At 37.0% G+C, this 19,898-nt stretch overlaps 1 protein-coding gene across 3 annotated transcripts in view; it reads right to left on the bottom strand.

The window, feature by feature from the left end:
* The window catches only part of DNTT (DNA nucleotidylexotransferase), a 140,661-nt gene that overhangs the window by 76,912 nt on the left and 43,851 nt on the right, over positions 1–19,898 (bottom strand). For 2 of the 3 annotated variants that reach the window (XM_077183041.1, XM_077183042.1), the window contains 3 exons: positions 15,926–16,034; positions 12,952–13,037; positions 331–410 (listed from right to left, as the gene is read on the bottom strand). In XM_077183041.1, the coding sequence (XP_077039156.1) occupies positions 331–410; positions 12,952–13,023 (152 nt within the window). In that variant the 5' untranslated portion in view covers positions 13,024–13,037; positions 15,926–16,034. Of the gene's footprint in view, positions 1–330; positions 534–12,951; positions 13,038–15,925; positions 16,035–19,898 lie in introns of those variants that run through there. The other variant, XM_054637628.2, reaches the window with a different exon arrangement.

The raw sequence follows: 19,898 nt of genomic DNA on the forward strand, positions 1-19,898 counted from the left end.
GATGAGCTAAAGACACAATTTATATGCAGACCCATGAAAATTGACAGATCTAAGATAAATTAGAAATGCACATTTTAAAAGTGAAAAATTAGAAATTTTGCTAAGTTTTGTGCTTTCCCTGCTTTCTGACCAGAAGATAATTGAAATAAACCACATACTAGGAAAACCCACTGAACTCTTGAAACGTATTTATAATGGAAAGAGCCAAGTATACCTACCAAAAACATAGGCAAAAGCTTCAATCACAGTCACTTGTATGACTATATTGAATTAAAATGCTTCAAACAGCATTACTACATGTTATTTCAAAACATATAAACATTTTCCTACCTTAGCTCACTTTCTACTCTGAAACCTTTTCTTCTTCCCAGTTCCATCAAAAACATCCTTCTGGTCAGCCCCATCTTCCTCTGCATAATAAAAATGACAAAGTCACTGAACTTTATTTCATAACTGCAGGAAAGTTTTGGGGAATGCAACCCTTTCTGTCTCTTCCTCTGGGAGATTACAGCTGGAGCTTTGAACCTATCCATGATGCAAGGTAGAAATGCTCTCACTTGGGTAAAATAGAGCTAACATGCTTTCTGCCAGGCAACAGCTGTATTTAATGTCACCACCCATTGAAGTAATTTTCTTGTTTCCCCTCTGAAATCAAAACCAGGTGCTACACAAGCAGAAACATCACTGGCTCTCTGCCAGCTGGGACTTCTTCAACAGAAATACTCCAGACAGGTACAAAAAGTATTTCATTCCTTAAAACATCCATTGCCTACAAAGATTATACAGATAAAATTGATCAGCCAAATCATCTCAAGATTTCAACCAGGTCTTCAGCTGATTGAATGGCTGAGTTCCACCTTTTTGCATTTAAGCACCCAGTGACCTGCAAACAGCTACAGAGGAGATTATGGAGGCCATTCACATTCCTCCTCTGGAGGAGGGGGTACTGCTCATTGCAGAACTACACCAAAGTTTTTGCCAGTGTCATGTTGGATGCAGCTCTGTATCTCCCTGGATTTCTATTACAGCAAGGCGAGCACAATGAAGCAGGTTTACAGCCTGTGCATCTACTTCAGCACAAATCTACTTCAGTGGTGAATGCCCCTATTCCCATGTCAAGCTGGATTTTTATTTTTAACATAGCAGACAATTTGGATTGTACCAGTCCCTCACAACACATCAGAAATGTTATGTTACAGTTCTCATTGCTCATGTTCTCATGGGGAAGCAAGGTGGAAAAATTCCTAAGTCAGATCCATCAATTATATTTTCAGTTCTTTTATCACAGGTGGATATACAAGCTGAGTTTCAGGAAAATTAGTCAAAACCCGCTTCCTGCAATTATGGCCCTGAGTTTAAAATTAAATTGTAGAAGTATTGCAGACATTTTCTGAGCCCTATAGCTCTTACTGCTTCAACAGTATTATTGCAGATATAAAGAAATACTTTTCATCCAAATAGAAACTAACCATCCAAAAATTAATATAGAGCTTTCAGCTCTGGGGTCTTCCCGAGGCCATGAAAAAAATATATACATAGTGCAGTATATAGATTAGACTGGATTCATTTCTTCCCTTGCCTAGGGATAACCCAGAAGCCAAAATATCTATTCCTCTTTTGGATTTATAACATTAAAATTGTCAAAATAAATCATTTGAAGGTTATTTTAAAATTATATGAGATATTTTCATAGGACCTGGAAAATGGACAAGCTGACTTTAAGAGGCTTAAGCAAAAGAATAGCAGCAAGGAAGCAAAAAAAAAAAAAAAAAAGAGGAATGGATCTGGCATTAAGGCTGAGCAATCTGTTTTGGTTGTTCCATGTCTTTTTTCCAGACTACTAATCAACCATTGAACATTGGTCACTTCCCTGTTTATAGCTTTCCTAGACTCGGTAAAACACTTTTTCTCAGTCCCTACAAGGAATAATGTATTGGAGAACAGATTCTTTACATATGTTAAACAAAGTTTTATTTTATGTTATAATTAATTCAGTGCCCTAAAACATGTAAATATAATTTTCCCCAGCGTAACATCAATATGCTCAGTGCCAGTAAAATCCTTCTGGCTTGAATAACAAGTTTTTATTCCTTTGTGTTACTGTTATAACTCTTAAGCCAGATTTTCAAGGGTATTTAGGTGCCAAAAAGCTGCCAACAGAGACCTAGTGGGATTTTCAAAATATCTAAGCAACCTAAGCATTCAGCTCCTTTGGAAATCAATTTCTGGCTTTGAACCTAATGCAAAGAGATTTTCTCTAATAAACACAGTATAATATGAAAAAGTCTCTGCCAATGATGCAATTTTACTAAATGCACCTTCTAAAATTAACAGGATTTCCATATCCCAGATGAGTGAATTACTTACTCTCCTACAATATTATATCATAATATTTTTGACAGTACCACAGAAAGCAGAACATGCATTAGAGAGAAGGCAAATACAACAGAGAAAAGGCATGTCCTTATTTATGACAAAGGAAAAGTATACATCTACCTGAGCCATGGCACCACATATGATTCATGGCCTAAAACCACTGAAACTTGCAGAAATTTTCCATCTCATTACAGCCTCATGGAGTTCAGAGTATTTCACATTCCTTGAGGGAAATCTGAACAAACTTTTATGTTCTTGCTACGGATCACTGTTGAACATTATCAAAGGCAAAGATTAAGAATTCGACACAAATACTGATGGCCATTTAAGCAAACATTTTTCATCACTTGTGATGTGGGTGCCAACAACAGCATTCCAGACTCCTCTGAGGAGCAGAGTACTGATCAACTTCAAAGGGAGATTCTTTGAGAGGAAAAGTGCTGCAAAGTACAGCTCCTCTGAATTTCAGTATTCACGTTTTCACTGCACATTCTTGATTATTGTCAGTCTTTCAGTACCCTGATATCATGTGAGCTGCATTGTAAATATTTTATAAAGTAGTACTTGTCCATTCATGTCGCTTTCACGAAAATTGTGAAATTTTCTTTTAATACATAGCTACAATCTGCTAACCTTCAGAGAAAACATCTCTCAAATACCAACAGTAAAAATCAGAGAAGTGATTGGATGCTTTCTTATTTTGCATAGGCTTACCAGCATCTCATGCAGTATTGTTACACAATGATTAATTTTCCCTAGCTTTTTCATTTAGTAATTTTTCTTCAGTAATTCAGTATTTTCCAATGAACCAATTAATGGAATTTTTTTAATACTTCTCATGTTTGTTTTTGTCAATATATTCCCATTACTATTCTTCTGTTTGAATTCTGGCTTTCTTGGCTGCCAAGCATTTCCTTTGTCGTTTATACCCATTATACCAATCTTTCAGTGCCTAAAAACCATACAGCAGGTGTTTTTTCCTGTTTTAAAAATTAATTCTCCCACATTCCTTTTTATAGTCTCAAGCTGCAGCTGGGGAGATTCAGGTTAGACATTAGGAGGAATTTCTTCACAGAAAGGGTGATTAGGCACAGGAATGAGGGCACAGGGAGGTGGTAGAGTCACCATCCCTGGAGGTGTTTAAGGAAACACTGGATGTGGCACTTGGTTGACAAGGTGGTGTTCAGTCAAAGGTGGGACTCAGAGGTGTTTTCCAGCCTAACTGATTCTGTGATATTTTTATTCTTTGAACCACTAGAATATTTTTAGGGGGCAGTTCTGAGCTATAGGTGCTTGAATTATTCCCATCAAAGGTGATAAACTCCATAAGAAGTCATGTGACCAAGAATTTCAAAAAAACTTATTAAATGGTGGTATGCTTTGAATGTGCTTGCTTGGCTGTATGATGCTATTTGGCATATAAAGTAAAGTAGACTTAGAGAGGATACAAAATTCTGCAGTTGTTGTCATCAAATGTACAATATTTCTGATATATATGGTCAAAAGAGCTGGTTATCTTTTTTTTCTTTTTTTTGTGCTACCTAATTAAAAATGAAAATCTGAATAAAAAGAATTTATTTGGCAACATCTCTCAAATCATACCAAGAGCTAACAGCTTGTTTAATTTACTGCATACACAGGTATTCTATCTGAGCCCTTTCTGAAGAAACTAGGGAACAGCAATATCATAGCTCTGAATAATTAAATAGAGCAATAGGGTTCTCCCTTACAGCATAGAGAAAAAGTAATTGGTGACAAATCCTGGCAGGAGCTGTTTCCTACTCACATCAATATTCCTATATTCCCTGGAAACTATTATTTTCACTCATCCTTCAGTCTCTCTGTTCAGTAACAAGGTTTACAATTGTTCTCTTTAGTTACTCTGCCTATGGTAGCTGCTTCTCCTTGTTGTGATTGTTATTGGACTATTCTTTGATTTTTGTGCTGGTACATCAATGGTTTTCTTTATACTTTAGTCTCATGAGAGCCTTGTGAACTTTTAGCAACAAGCAGAGACATATCTGCATAATCCCATCACTATACATGGCCAGACAGATCCTTTGACAGTTACACATCTCTTCCAAGCATAGTTTACAAAGGTAAATCTGCCTGGATTTTGAGCAGCATTTAGCTGGTCCCATTTATCTCACTGCTAGTATTAAAGATATTTCCATTAGCTAAGAAATACCAAGCAATCTTCCAGAGATGAGGCACTACACAAACAGGTCTGAACAGTCTAAATTTAGGCAGCTGTAAATGTTACTTATCTCAGCAATGACTCAATAATATTTCTGTGGACATTTCAAAAACTTCTTATATAACCATATAATAATAGAAATAAACACTGTTAAATTATAATAAAATTATAACACTGTTATAATAACAACTCCTATAATTCTTTATCTATAAAGAATATTTATGTCCTTTTCTGCTCCTCTAGTAGGACACTGCAAATAAAACACATATATTGCTAATTTATCTTCTTTTAATTAGTTGTTGTAACAGTTACTAGGTGGTAGAATTGATGCACCTTGCAGTGACACTGCAGCATTTCCAAACCTACTTACATTACAGAACATACAAACAGCAGTATGTGTGAGATTTATGCCTTCTATATTTACAGGTAGTAAAGCATGATGCATTTAATAAAAATAGATGTACCTAAGCCAAAGTAATGAAAACTGGGAAAAGGCTATTGCCATTATTCACAGAAATCTTTCAACTATAGGTTCAATTTTTAGTAGTACAGGAAAGCTCCCACACCATCAAGCTGAGGAGATAATGTGATCAATTAATATAAAAGAGAGAAGTAAGTAAGAATAAGTACCATAGATAATGTTGTTGCAAAGGGAAGAAAAACTTATGAATAATATTATACAAAATGCCCCCTTCTTAAGAGTTTATGCAAGTCAAACCAAGATAAAATTTGGCTCTTGAGCAAAAGCAACAGGTAACACCTAACAGAACAGTGAGTCCTGACAGAGCTCCTTCCGCACACTGCACTGAAATAAGCTGCAGGAAAAAGAGCCAGCATCAGAGAAGCTGAAGGAATTGCTGATGAGGATTAGACACATCTTTGCATTATCTACAGAGAGAAAACAAAGCAGATGTTCATCCAAGTGATGTGTTGTGAATTTTGCAGGTGAAGGAAAAATCAATTAGAAGCCTTTTTTTTTTAATCCTAGAAATTTGAACTAAAGGAAGCTGAAAAGCAGAGTGGAATGGAACAGAATTCTCACCTTTTTAATTTATTTAGGTGCAGCGTTCCACTAACACAGAACTAATTACTGCAGAAGTGACCTAGCTGAGTAATTAATTCATAGCAGAAAATTTTAGAATCAGGCAGCAGGAATTTTTTAACACAAAACAGATTTTGACAGTTTCCACCAAAAAAGCATACTTTCCACTTCTTACTGACTTCACCTAATAATTTGACAGCTGCCTGGAGTATCACAAAATATTTACACAGTTTTTATTTTGCAATGTGGATTTAATGGCTCTACCTTTAACTACAAAGAAGGTTAATTTATTTCCAACTGCATAAAAAATATTTCTCCAAGCTATGAGCCATCCTTTTTCCAGGCTATCTCAAGGTTTGCTTCCATTGTTTCATCTTGCAGAAAACTCAATATTACTTATTACAATATTCTAGGTTGCAATAGCCCCTAGAAACTGTGCCCCAGTGTAGCACTCCATGTTTATTTAGCAGTAAACATGTGTTGGTCAATCTTTATTTAAAAAGCACTATTTGTAGAACATTTTTGAAAAGGCAGCCCTTAGAGTCATCTGACTCTTTAAATGGCAGGTACAAGTCTCTTGCCATTATTTTATGATGCACACCTGCTTATTAGAAAATTCCATCACAAGCTATGACATATTTTTATACTTTTCAAAGACACAGTACAATTGCACCTAACCGAGGTAGTTACATTATGAGCTTTACTCCTCTTTCCTGTGTTTTCTGCTGCAGAATGGATTCAGTTTTAAGAAACCGAAATTAATTTTCTTTCACGTAAAAAGCCAGACTCAATATACTATCACTTCACTATTAATCAAGCTTGTAATTCAATATTTAAGTGACAAATCAAAAGAACACACCATAATAAAGAATTTCACCAGAAAACTTTCATGTCGTTCTTCCCATAAGGTTTCCTATATCCTTCTGCTTTTTCTGCTGCTGTGCTAAACCAATTATTGTTATGTTATATGAAGCATGACAGCAGGAAGGATATAAAGCAGGTAAGCATATTTGCAAATGTTGCTCTGTTACAATTTACTCAAATTTTACTAAAAATACATGCTATCTTTAGTCACTTTGTACTTGGTGATGTTATTAAGGACACAATTCAATATCATAGTCCTCTTTTGCTGTTGGCAGATCATTATGAGGTTTGCAATGCACTAGAATTCAAAATGTCATCCATTTAAACATGAAAAACAAAATAGGGGCTAAATTTGCCTGCATAACAAAGATGTAAGATCAGGACAAGTTAGAGGAGAGAAAGGCCTAAATCCTGAGACTGTGCTGTGGTTATAGACAGCAGGTACCAGTAGATCCCAAAATTGTTATATAGCCAAGAAATAATATTTTGACAAGTGCATTCATGTTTTCAAAAAACAGCCAGCTTGTTTCCTGATACTCTGGCCTGCTCTTCTGCAAGCTTGAGTCAAACACCAGAGCAGTCACACCAACCTACCACTCAAGCTTTCCCTCTCCAAAGCAAATGAGTAAAATAGGAGACTTTGGAAATCATCTCCTGTATATATTTAGGACAAACCACCAAGTAACTTATATGAGGCACTGAGGAAAATACTGCTTTTTTCTCTCTTAGGGCCTTGCCCAACAGTCTGTGCTCTACAGACTCATCACACAGAACACCTGAATATCTCAACGTAATATTCACAGCTACAATGACCTTCAAAGGAACAAGGAAGCCAGAACAATGCACACAGACTACACAGAGTGAATGTATATCAAAATCATGTCAAGAAGTCTGCGGAGGAAGACACTTGATACTACTGAACTACTAAAATAATAAGATGTAGTCATGCTTTTTAATGTATGGGAAAGTAATCCAAGATGTCTCTTCTGAGTAATGAAATGTTATGTAAACAAAATGGGACATGATAAAGAAACTGTATAACAAGTTTAATTACAGAACTGTAAAGGGGGGGGTGTATGGATGTAAGTATCATAATCTGAACCATGCAGTTAACATTGATAAAATTATATTTTGCTAAGAGTATGGGTTTGAACCTACAGAAAATCTGACCATTCCATTATCTTGTGTAGGCATCTAATAAAGTACAAAATGTGCCATATTGCACAACCTGTAAAGGGAAAAATCCATGCATATTTTCTTACTTCAATAAATCCAGAAAGTTCTTTGTCACAAGTAATTCTATGTATGCTATATCTTTCCTTGTATAAAGACTCAATGGCTTCCTGGCTCCTTGTTTCACTTGTCTATAGGTTATGGAGTTAAAATGTCTTCTTGGTACCTTCCTACACATTGTAAAAGTGTTAAAAACAAGGAGAGAGGGTCAGATATGGGACAACCGGGTGACAGGGGACAGAGAAGGCACACAATTGTGGGCAATTATGCTCAGCTTAGATAGCTGGGGAAAGAAGTTCAGATCAACTTTTTCAAGAGCTGTTACTGCTCTGCTTTTAAAGAGTATGGTGAAAGGAACCAGACATAAACATTTTTTGATGAATAATGGCAAAGGGATGTTAAAGAAACTACCTAAGTAAGGCTGTAAGAGTGGATGTCTCTGAGAGGGAATAAACTCACATTTCAGGGAGAAAATATTCCAGAAAGTAATATTCTTCACTTTTAGCAGCCATTTAGACATATTCTCATCACTGCTCACTGGTCAAAATCATGAGACAACAAAATGCAAACCCAGCAGCCTTTGTGTATGATAGGAAGCCATCACACATGCTCCCTCTGCTTCTCTGCTTCCCAGCAAACCACAACAGGATCACCTCACGTCACCTCCACAGCTGCACTAGCCACAAGCAGGTTACAGCACAAATACCAGTGCAAACAAGCAGCAGCACAACACAAAAGGGTAAAGGTGAGGGGCAGAAATTAAGGAAGACTCTTTCACAGGACTAAGCAGTAGACAATTGGCAATGCTTCTATAGACCAGTTCTAATTTATGTATTTGCATTCATAATGTGTTCTCAAATCTATGTTAAACAGCTTGGCACAGGAATATAACACATTCATTAGGTAAAATCATTAGGAAAATAATGGAAAAGAAACTTGTAAAATAAACCTACTAAATACACAGTGCACAACAGGTGGAGTTACAATTTATTACTACCTTTTCAGTCACAGTATTGTACATTTGACATCAAAACTTACAACTCAGCCTCTCTCCAAAATGTCTGAGTCAAAAGAAGTTGACTGATGCACCTGACTCTTTAAACTATCCAGGAAAATCTGAAAAGCCTTGCCCTTGCAAAGCCTGAGCAAACTGAGGTTAGGAGATCCAGCTGAGACGGTACTTCATATATAGTAGAGCCAGTCAATTTATTATTCACTTTTAAGAAAGGCTGTAGAGCCTCCTCAATTATCTCCAGAGCAAATAAGAAAGATTTTAGCAATACATCAAAACAATGATCACTCAGACTCTTTTCTTGTCAAGTTTGAGACTGTTTTTCCCTTACAGCAATGACTGAAGCTCTGTCCTGTTGCTGTATTTCCCAAGAAGCCACATTTAATTGACATCTATTCAAAGGGATACATTAAAAACACTCAACCTTGTTAAGGTTGCTTCAGTTCAACAAATAAACAAGACACACCTGAACAGTTATATATCACTTTGCACCCTAATTTATGCTGAACATGCCTGAAAAGTAGTCCATATCATTCCCCTCCCTCACATTTCAAAATAGGCACATGTGTAAGCTTAAGCAGTGTACTTGGTGCTCTTCAGGCTTTTTATTTTCAAAAGTGACTAGAAAATCCAAACTTATCCACCTTCCATTTAGATCACTGCTTTTCAATCTTCTTCTGCTGTGTGACACAAGATATCCATATAAACAATTGGACTAGGATAATCATTAGGTTCAAAGGAAACAAAGCTCATTTGTCTGTCTTTTAGACTAAGGCTAGGAATGAGAAAATTGATTGAGCACAGATGTGAGGAAGGGTCTGAAAACTGTGCTTAGATTTTGGCTAAAAGGAATCATTTTTGAACATTAATGAACAAGATAAATCTTTAGAGCTCCAAGTTCACTAGTGCTAAGCATTGAATTCAATAGGATCCCATGGCCTAAAAGTACTGCAGGGCCAGCAGTTTCAGGCCAATGGACAATGTCAGGGTAGCGGGGGTCAGGATTGCTGGGATTATAGATCCACATTACCCAATGGGTTTATGATCAATTAATTCCTGTGCAAGAAAAGAAACTTCCCTGTTCATAGAAGGGTGTTAGGTGTGGGGAGGCAACAGTTGGGTTTGGGCTGACAGTATTCAAAAGACTGGAGTCAGACCTGATTCAGAGAAGCCACCTGGCTTGGGTTTGTGGTCATACAGGAAATAATTTCCCTCTGCAGAACTCTAAGCCCAGCTTTTGCACCTTTTTTCTACTTAATCTTCTCTCTATCCTATAAAGTGATCATAGAAGGACCCTAATTGAATATAGTTCCTGGGCAATTTAGTGAATTCATGTGGGCAAGTGCTTCATACTGAATGCAGAGAAGCACATGGAGTAGGAGTGTGAGCAGGTAAACAAAGCGGATTTGGTTCATTTGCTGAACAATTGTTGAAAGGAATACTTGTTTGATTGGAAAAGGCAGGACACTGACCATAAAATGAAACCAAAATGTTTCTGTATGACTAAAAGTGTTCATTCAACCAAAAGTGAAACTCCTTGTATCAATTATCCAAAAATAGCCCATATTCAGCTTAGGTTGAATTATGTGTTTCACTTGATGTGAAGTCAGGAAACATAAAACAATTTCAAAATACTTGTTGTCTTAATTCCTTATTTTATTTTTAAATTTAGGGCTATTTTTATTTTAAATATCATTTTTGAATGAGAAGTGAAAAAAAAAAGCCACCTTATTCTGCTAGTGACATTTACAGGTTTAGCTACGTTCTGTAAACACTGAGTCCTATATGAGCATAAGCAAAATGAATCCCAGAGCAATCAGTTTAATATCTTATGTGTTGGATCTCTGTCTTTTGTTAGATTTTGCTAACAGCACTGAACAATGTTTGGGGTGGGGGTTGACTATGGTTTGGGTTTTTTAAAATATATGCTGTTGTTTAAATGAGTTGCAGGCATTCCTTTAACTATGATCTTGGTTTTTAATAGTCATATTTTGACACATCAGGACAAGCCTAATGAGATATACTCAGACTTAGATATATTTAGACTGATATGATGTAATATGCAGCTATCTTGATATATTCAGGCTCTCACCAGAAACACATGGCAAATGTAATCCATTCACTTTCATCTATTTCTGTGCAGATGCAATGGTGGCAAATTTTCAAACACCAGAAACTCCTTATCGAAACTGAATATTTTTATGAAGTATATTCTTTACTTCAATCACAGTCACAGAATATAAAACCAGATTTTCTTTCTCAATTTCTGTTAAGCTAAAGGTCACACTCTGTAATGACTGCTAGTAATTTCCAACCTTAACACCTATGAATTTACAAATCTATTTGAAGACTTCACAAAAAGAAGACCAAAATGAGTGCTGTGATTTCTACACTGAAAAATAATTTCATTTTCATTCCCAGTTTAAGGTTAACTTCTGGATTATTTCTGCTTCAGCTACTATGACTGAAACCTGAATAGATGGCAAGGAAAAACTTGTGTTTCAATAAGAGACTCTTCTGAGGTGTTCAGAAACCTAAATAAGTAAACAAGTGTTCAGTAGGATCTAGGGAAGAGTGGTGCACTTTACAACTGGTGCAGAAGAAATGTGCTTTTAACTTGCATACTGGTGCATTCACACATACACACTTTGCACTTCTATGAATGTTAAAAACATTTTGTCTGTGTTGGGTAGGTCAAATGCTCAAAGTTGAAAACATTTATCATTCAGTTGGTACGACTCCATTGGGGACAGCAGTCATATATCAACAAAGATTCAGGACAGTGACTTTTCCTGGGGGATTCAGGGAGCGAGGGAATACATTAACCAGAGGCACATTTTCTTGCTATTCAACTGCTTATGACTGTGCCATCCAGGAGAGCACATTATATCATAATATTTTGCATAATGGCTGAATATGATATATGCCTTTTTAAGACATGACAAGTCCAGTCTCACTGCACATATGACCCTTATGACCCCTCACATAAACTTTGGTTCTCTCCATAGAGAGAATTTCTTTCTTTGTGTGATTTGTTCCAAATATAAATTCTTCTAACCTAATCTCATAAATTTAATTGAAACTTGTAAGCGGATAATACTGTCCATAAAATGGAAATTAATCATTTTTAAAGCCAGATTCCAGTGTTACATCCAGCAATATTTTATCCAGAAATATTTGAACAGGAAACTAAAATGGAGAAATTATACCTTAAGTTTTAGCTTTCATATTTTCCAGATTCTGTACTGCTATAGTATATAACTCTGTTCAAGTTCCCTTCACAGTTTAGTTAGACAAAAGAACCCTTTTCCAGCCAGACAACCAAGGACACCATTGCAGCTTCAGGCCCAAAAAGTGTAAACAATTGGGAATTGAGGAGAGCAATCTGGGAGGATGGCACTTCATAACCTGGAGCTGTAATTGGACAATTAACCCCAATATGTAAATGGACCAAAACTTATGAAAATGTGAAAACTTGTGACCAATTGTCCATCTTGGGTGAAGCCACAGTTGGGCTCTGCCAAGGTGTATCCTTTGAAGGCCTTTTTATTAAAAACCTACCTTATTCCTTTAACACTATCTAGTCTCTGTTCTAGGTAGCCTCAAAAAGCATCAGAAAGAATTGTTCAGTGAACAATTTAGATTAATTTCTTCAAAACAAAGGGATGATATTGCTACATGAGGACAATTCTATGCTAAGAACAGCTCAGCTAAAATTCCTTTTCCTGTGATCACTGTTTTTGCTGGGGAAGGGAAGGAACATCAAATACTCAAATAATTCACCCGAGAAAGGAGCAGTAACTACTGTTCCAGAGTGAGAACACATTCCTTGTTTCCTCTAAACACAAACTTATTTCAAGTAAAAGTAATCCTTTCAAAAAATGAAACTATTATCTCTGGCTCATTAAGACAAATTTCAGTATATTTGTCCATTTTCAGAGATGGTTTGATAAAGGTATTGCTTCCAATTACTGTTGGCACATTTCTTGAACTTGGCTTACGAAAGCATAAAGGCATACGTGAAATGTCTGTGTTCAATATCACTTATTCCCATATGCCCTAACTCAGAAATCACTGTTTAATCAATCCAAAAGTGGAGACAAAATCCATTAGGCTTACAATCAATGACTGTAGATCATCTTCAAATAAAGTTTTCACTAAAGAGCTCTTTTCAAACTGAGCAAACATTAAGTCCTGAAGTTATATAATCAGCAAACATCTACTCACCAGAAAGTGTATCAAAGTCAGAACTTGGCATATCATAACACAGCTTTTATTTACAAGGTGATGTATGCTCATGGGGAATATCAGCCCTGGCAGACAAAAAAGAAGGTGAAACTTTAACACTTATCTCTCCCTTTCATATGCTAGTCACAATAAATCACACAGAATCAGGTTGGAAGAGACCTTTAAGATCATCGAGTCCAACCCATGTTCTAACACCTCAGCTAGATCATGGCACCAAGTGCCACATCCAGTCTTTTTGTAAACACATCGAGGGATGGTGACTCCACCACCTCCCTGGGTAGATGATTCCAGTATTTGACCACTCTTTCTGTGAAAAACTTTCTCCTTAATTCTAGCCTGTATCTCCCCTGGCGCAGCTTGAGACTCTGTCCTCTTGTTCTGTCTGTTGTTGCCCGGGGAAAGAGACCGACCCCCAGCTCACCACAGTCACCCTTCAGGAAGCTGAAGAGAGTGATAAGGTCACCTCTGAGTCTCCTTTTCTCCAGGCTGAACAACCCCAGCTCCCTCAGTCGTTCTTCATACGGCTTGTGTTCCAAACCACTCACCAGCCCCGTTGCTCTCCTTTGGACACACTCAAGCATCTCAATGTCCCTCCTGAACTGAGGGGCCCAGAACTGGACACAGCACTCAAGGTGTGGCCTCACCAGTGCCGAGTACAGGGGAAGAATTACCTCCCTGCTCCTGCTGGCCACACTATTCCTGATACTAGCCAGGATGCCACTGGCCTCCTTGGCCACCTGGGCACACTGCTGGCTCATGTTCAGCTGGCTGCCAACCAGCACGCCCAGGTCCCTTTCCTCCTGAGCACTGTCCAGCCACACCATCCCCAGCCTATAACACTGCAGGGGTTATTGTGGCCAAAGTGCAGGACTCGGCACTTGGACTTACTGAACTTCATCCCATTGGATTCTGCCCATCCATCCAACCGTTCCAAGTCCCTCTGCAAAGCCCTCTGTCCCTCTAACAGATTGACACACGCTCCCAGCTTAGTGTCATCTGTAAATTTGAAAAAAATTAATTTGAAAATGTTTTCTAGAGTTAGAACAATATTTTGCTTATGAAGTTTCAGTGAGAGGCTGTTGCACGCTAGTACAGTGCAAAATTCTGTATTTGTTGTATTTTCACTGCTACAAATAGGGAGACATTAAGAATTCTGTCTAACTTTGGTAATTATTAATTACTTAGATTGTGTAAATAGCATTTAACAAGAACATGGAGATTCCCAAACAAAAGCAAAGTATAGCATTTTCTTTTCAAAGCATGGCTTTACTCTATTGCCTTGCACACAAAATTTTCCAGGATAAACTAATAGTCAACTGTCATGTTAAGCCCCCTTGATACCAAGTGTCAGTTATCAAAAAAAAAATATATATCCTATATCTTGTCATTAATCTGCACTGGGTTTTATCCACAGATCTCAAAACAAGCCAACGAGCTGCCAACCCTGACAGCTGCAAATGTCTCCTGCATGAACGTGTACTGTGGGCTAGATTCCTATCTCAGTTACAGCAGTAACAATAAAAGGTCCTTTTGTAAGCAACATCAACAGGAAAGAAGTACATCAATTATCTATGGTAAAATTACAGGTAGAACCTGCATGAATATGGGAAAGAAAATGAAACAGTAATTTTGTATGTATAAATATTACAAATTTAACTCTTAATAAATTAACCATCCAGTCAAATAAATGAGGAAAGTACTCCAAGCAACAAAAAAACCTCCCACCTCTCCATTTTTGAAAATTGAAAAGAAAACTGCTTCTGCCCCAGTAAGACATTTGCTATTTGATTTTATGCTTACATGAGGTGAAAACTATTTCAAGTCTAAAGAACTGACAAACTCTTTTAGGATATTATTTTTCACTGTCAACAGGAGATCAACCACCTTGCATTAGATCTCCCTCTTTCTCTGTCCCTGAACTCTAAGGATTCAATGCAGTTGCATACTCCCCCTTATGGGCTGCTACAACATGACATTATAGTGCTCTGAATTTCTCTGAACTAAATGCAACCACCTCCCACATGCACTGTATATACAGCAACAGACTTAAGATAGGTCTAGAGTGTTACAGCCCATAGGAACTGTTTCATTTCACTAAGTCCCTGAAAGCAGATTTTTGCAACTGCAAATTGTCATTCTTTGTTTTGCTTTTAAATGTGGTTTTGCTCATCATTATTAAATTTCAGAATAAATATATAGGAAGAGAATTGATTAAGTCAGGCTCTGCTGACTAGTGTTTTGTTCTTACTGGAATTTACCCTGGACAATAAATACAGCCAAGCATTGTTGTTAGGAGATTTGCCACTGCAGTGACTTGTTTGAAACCATATTTATTAATCCTGTAGGAACCATGTGTAGAATAGTGAAACAAAATCTAATTAATTATAGTATTTACTATATTTTCCTGAAGAAGTGGAAAAAACTAAAGTAGGTGTATGTGGCCACTAGCACCTACTCTCTGTGTAGATATGGTGAGAAAAACTTTCTCCTCCAAGTTCACTACTCATTCTTCAAATCAAGCAGTCTATTTCAAAATGGATTTGCAATTTCATTGTGCTAATCCTTTAGAAGAAAAATTTACTAGTTAGACCTTATATAAGAACTGCTGTCCTAGATTATAATTAATTCAACTTGAAATGCCTTAAAATTCAGAAAGTCTTTCCTGGGTTCTGTTTTCACCCTATTACTGACTGAAAACACACAGGGTCTCTCACCTGCTATAACTGACTCTAATAGCTCATTCCTCAGGGCAGTTTGTGTTAGGACACCTTCCCTGTTCTACTATTGTCCTCACATGCTTGAGGAGAGGAAAGTCTGTTGATATTTTTAACCTGAAATGTTATTCAAACAGTAAAACACATAATTACCATTGATCCTTCTCACTTCTTTTTAACACCAATTCATCTTCTCAAAATGTGCCGAAAAACATTCATTAACAGTGATATAATTTCACCTCCTTTGTGCTGTGTCAGTCCAGCAAAGTGCTCTGTTCTCTGGCAAAGTCTTCAGAATTCAGCTGGTAACTTCAAAGAACAGCAAGCCCCAACTTCCCCCAGCAGATCCTGTAACATTAAGCAAAGCACATTAAGGATTAAGATCCTCTCTGGAAATAAACAGAACTTCATTTGATTTAACTTAAATCAAAGTTCTTCTTCCTGAACTTTAACTGAGTGGTTCTGGGGTCATTCTAATAAAACAGTTCATTAAAAGGCATCCTTTCTGAAAGTGCTTTTATCTTTGCTTGTTCCGTTCATAAAAATAAAAATGAATGGGTTTATCTGCAATGGATTTACAATTTAGATATCTTTAAAAAATAATCAGATTTACAATTTTCTGCAGCATATTCTGTGGGAGTTAATATTAAAAAAAATTGTTTAGAACATTTATTAGAACATGCAAAGTGTGCAAACAATACAAAGGATAAAAGCAACAATGGAACTTGGCAAAAACCTCCTAAAATCCCTTTAAAAAGTTAAGCTTCAATACTGGAACTCCGTATAACATTTGACAAATAGTTCCCAGTACTATTTTCATCTCCTCTGCGAACAGAGGGGGTGGTGTCATCTCCATTCAAGAAGTTCACTTGATTTTGCTTTTCAAGTTTCCAAATAATGTTAAATTCAAAAACCAAAGTTCCTCTATTAGGCAAAAATTTTACAAGTCTTAAAGTCTTACCTTCTGAAACAGGGAAGGTTATTCAACATTTCTCCTAAATTCTATTATGAAGCTATCAAAAAGCACTGAAATTGTATATGAAATGTTAAATGTCAACTTTGCTCTTTCTGAGACTGATTGTATTTGAACAGAATCTTCTTTTGTAAGGCAGATGTTCTAGGATTCTTCTATATGCAGTTGCACAAAATAGTTTTGAGGTTTTAAAACTGGAGTTCATAGTGGGAACTAATTGTATTTTCTTACTAGTTATAGGCAGTACAGGTAAGGATATTTTTCTTAGAGAACTAAACATCATAAATATGAAAGGTCTGTCTTTCAGACAGGGTGAACAGATACAGAAAGCTGCTTTGCCAAAACAGAATCACCTTGGTTTTGAGGTGTTTCTAATCTTTCAAGAAGGGGGGAACACCCCACTCCCACAGGCAGTTTGTAATCTAAAAGCAGACAAATTGACAGAAACACACGGGGAAAAAAATAGGAGGCAGGAAGGAAATCCTTATGAATTAAAATATTGGCTCCCATCAAACAGAGGGGTCTGGTCTCCTCTTCAGACTGATTTGAATCAGTAGCAGGGTGAAAGCCAGACTTTCAGACACACAGTCAAAGTTGGCCACCATGTCCTTCCCAGCACCTTCTTAGAGATTCATAACCACACTTCTGCAGAAGAGGAGTTTCAGCTTATTTAGCTTGACAAGCAAGTATCTGGGCTCTCAGGTTTCCTGAGATACAGATAAAAAATCTGAAGGAGACTGATATAAGAAAACCCTCACAAAAAAACTATTGCATTCTTTCTGGCCTTTTTCTCCTGCTGTTCTGCTCTTACAGAAATTGTTGACTCACAGGGCTTTTCAGGCTGTGAAAAACAGCAAGAGTTAAGAGAACTGAGTGCAATTCATCTGTTATAAGAACAAAAAGGAAAATTAAAATAATTATTTAGAGTATGATGAAGTTCCTGAGTTCAGTCCATCCAGGGCAGAACCTCAGTTCTTAAGACACTGAAATCTTTCAATACCTCAATTCAAGCTTCCTTTTGGATCTGCAACTATTTATGAAGTCTTGATAGATAGTTATGGAGGAAAGAGGTGAGCAAGATTCTCAGTAAAAAAAATAATTATTTAATGAGTCAGTGATTGTGAGGCTTTCCAGGTGCAACCTGAAAATTACTTGATGGTTACTGTCCCTCACATGTTACTGAGCTTACTTTAACATCAGAAACAAAGACATGGCTGAAGCTGATGTAAGCACCCTGCAAACTGTCAGTAGACATCCAAAAGCTGGACTGGCCAGTGGAGCAACACTGATGGCATCATGTCAGTGATGTGACAGGGACACTGGATCAGAGTGCCTGCAGCACACACTGTGACAAAATATTAACTCTAAACAATACAATTATTTCTGTGCCTGAAATTCCAGCTAAAGGTCAGCTACCCAAGTCAACAGGAAAGAGTGGAGATGAATACAGTTAAAAGCAATTTTTTTTTAATAACTTCTAATCTGTTATAAGCTATGGGCCATTCCAATTCATTCTGATACAGGTACACCAGGGCCAGTGTCTGTTCCCACAGCTTTTGCACTCATATGTGCCAATCACAGACACAGCACAGCATATGAAGCATTATGAACCGGGGCACAGCTGACCAAGAAGGTCATTGAGGAGAGAATTGCCAGGGAATTCAATTGTCTGCTGTGGTCTGCCAACAATGGAGAGATGCAAAATTGCAAGCAGAAATAATAGATCATGCTCTGGACAGTGGAGAAGAGATGACAAATGAGGCATGGGATGTTATGCAGAACATGTACGTTCCAGAGGATGAAAGTCATCACTGCATCATCTGATTTCTAACTTCTGGCCTCAGTGGATAACCATAGCATAGTCAAATCTCATTGCTTTGAAGGTCACTGCTGAGGTTTTTATCAGCCTGACATTTGTTGCCAACTTTTTTTTCTAAGTTCTCATTTCATTTTAATAACAAAGGAATGAGGACATGAAGGTTATGCGTAAAAAAACTCCCACTGATTTTTCATAAAATACTTGAATCTAAACAGACTTCAATTTATCAGGAATGTAGGTAACATTACCAAGTCTTTATTCACATCATATCTCCAATCAGCTTTTGAAAACAGGCATGGAATTCTAAGGTAGGACTGCTTTTGAGGTGTTCAAAAACCTAAAAGAAGCATAAGAAAAACACCATAGAGAGTGCAAATGTTTGAGTTAATTTATTCTCTTTCTCACTTCCTATGGTTTATGGTTCACTTCTCCAGAAGGGAAGTTAATATTCACAAGTTCCAGAGAAAAGAATATTTCTAGAGAAGTGAAGCATTCATCACTGAGGAAAAACAAGAAGCTTCTATTTCTACTACTGTTCAGTTTATTGTCTGGCAAATGCAGGTTTGCCCAATGCAGTGCAAAACAAAACAAGAGGAAGGGGAAATCTGCTTAAAACCATGATTAAGACACTTACTATCCCCCCAAATAGTAGCTTATCCTCCTTTATACTATCTGATAAAACAGCAGTGTTAAATACATTAAGTAAATAATTTATACTATACACTGAAGTGGGAATTTTACAATAAAAATTCTTCTTGCAAATGCAGTTTAGCCAGTGTGTTTATTCCCCACATTGCTTCAAATATATTCATCATTTGAGATATATCATTCCCATGACAATGGGATCACAAGGAATCGTGGTATAACAATGCTAGACCAAACAGACAGAATGTCAGCAGTGTCAAACTGGCAAATATATCATTTAACCAGAGATCAAAAGAGAAAATCTGAAGGTCAGAAATGCAATATTTATAATGCTGTCAGCAGATGGATGCATACCAAACAACTCATATCCAGACCCCTAAAAAGCTCAGCAGAGGAATGTTTACAACACACAAGAGAAGTGCTACTGGAGTGTCCTCCATTCGCTTCCAATGTGAATGAACTCTGAGGCAAACATTTCCTAATACACTCCTCAGGAACAGCAAAAAATCTTGAGACACACTTTCATGCTACCAACATAAGCAGCAGCCAACTACTACCCCCATTCCCACTAATTCCACCTGGTACAACAAAATCCCCCCCAGCATTTTTCCAATAAGCAACACATTTCCTTGGAAAGAAACCAACACGATTAGGATGGCTGCTGGCTTTAGAAAAGAGGAGAGAATAAACAGAACCAACTCTGTATTGTCACTGATTCATACAAGGCGCCTTGAACAGTGCAAAGAAAATACCTGTGAGAAAATTCATGGTTTTT

This window comes from Agelaius phoeniceus, chromosome 9 (assembly GCF_051311805.1).
Source record: "Agelaius phoeniceus isolate bAgePho1 chromosome 9, bAgePho1.hap1, whole genome shotgun sequence".
Classification (NCBI taxonomy): Eukaryota; Metazoa; Chordata; class Aves; order Passeriformes; family Icteridae; genus Agelaius; species Agelaius phoeniceus.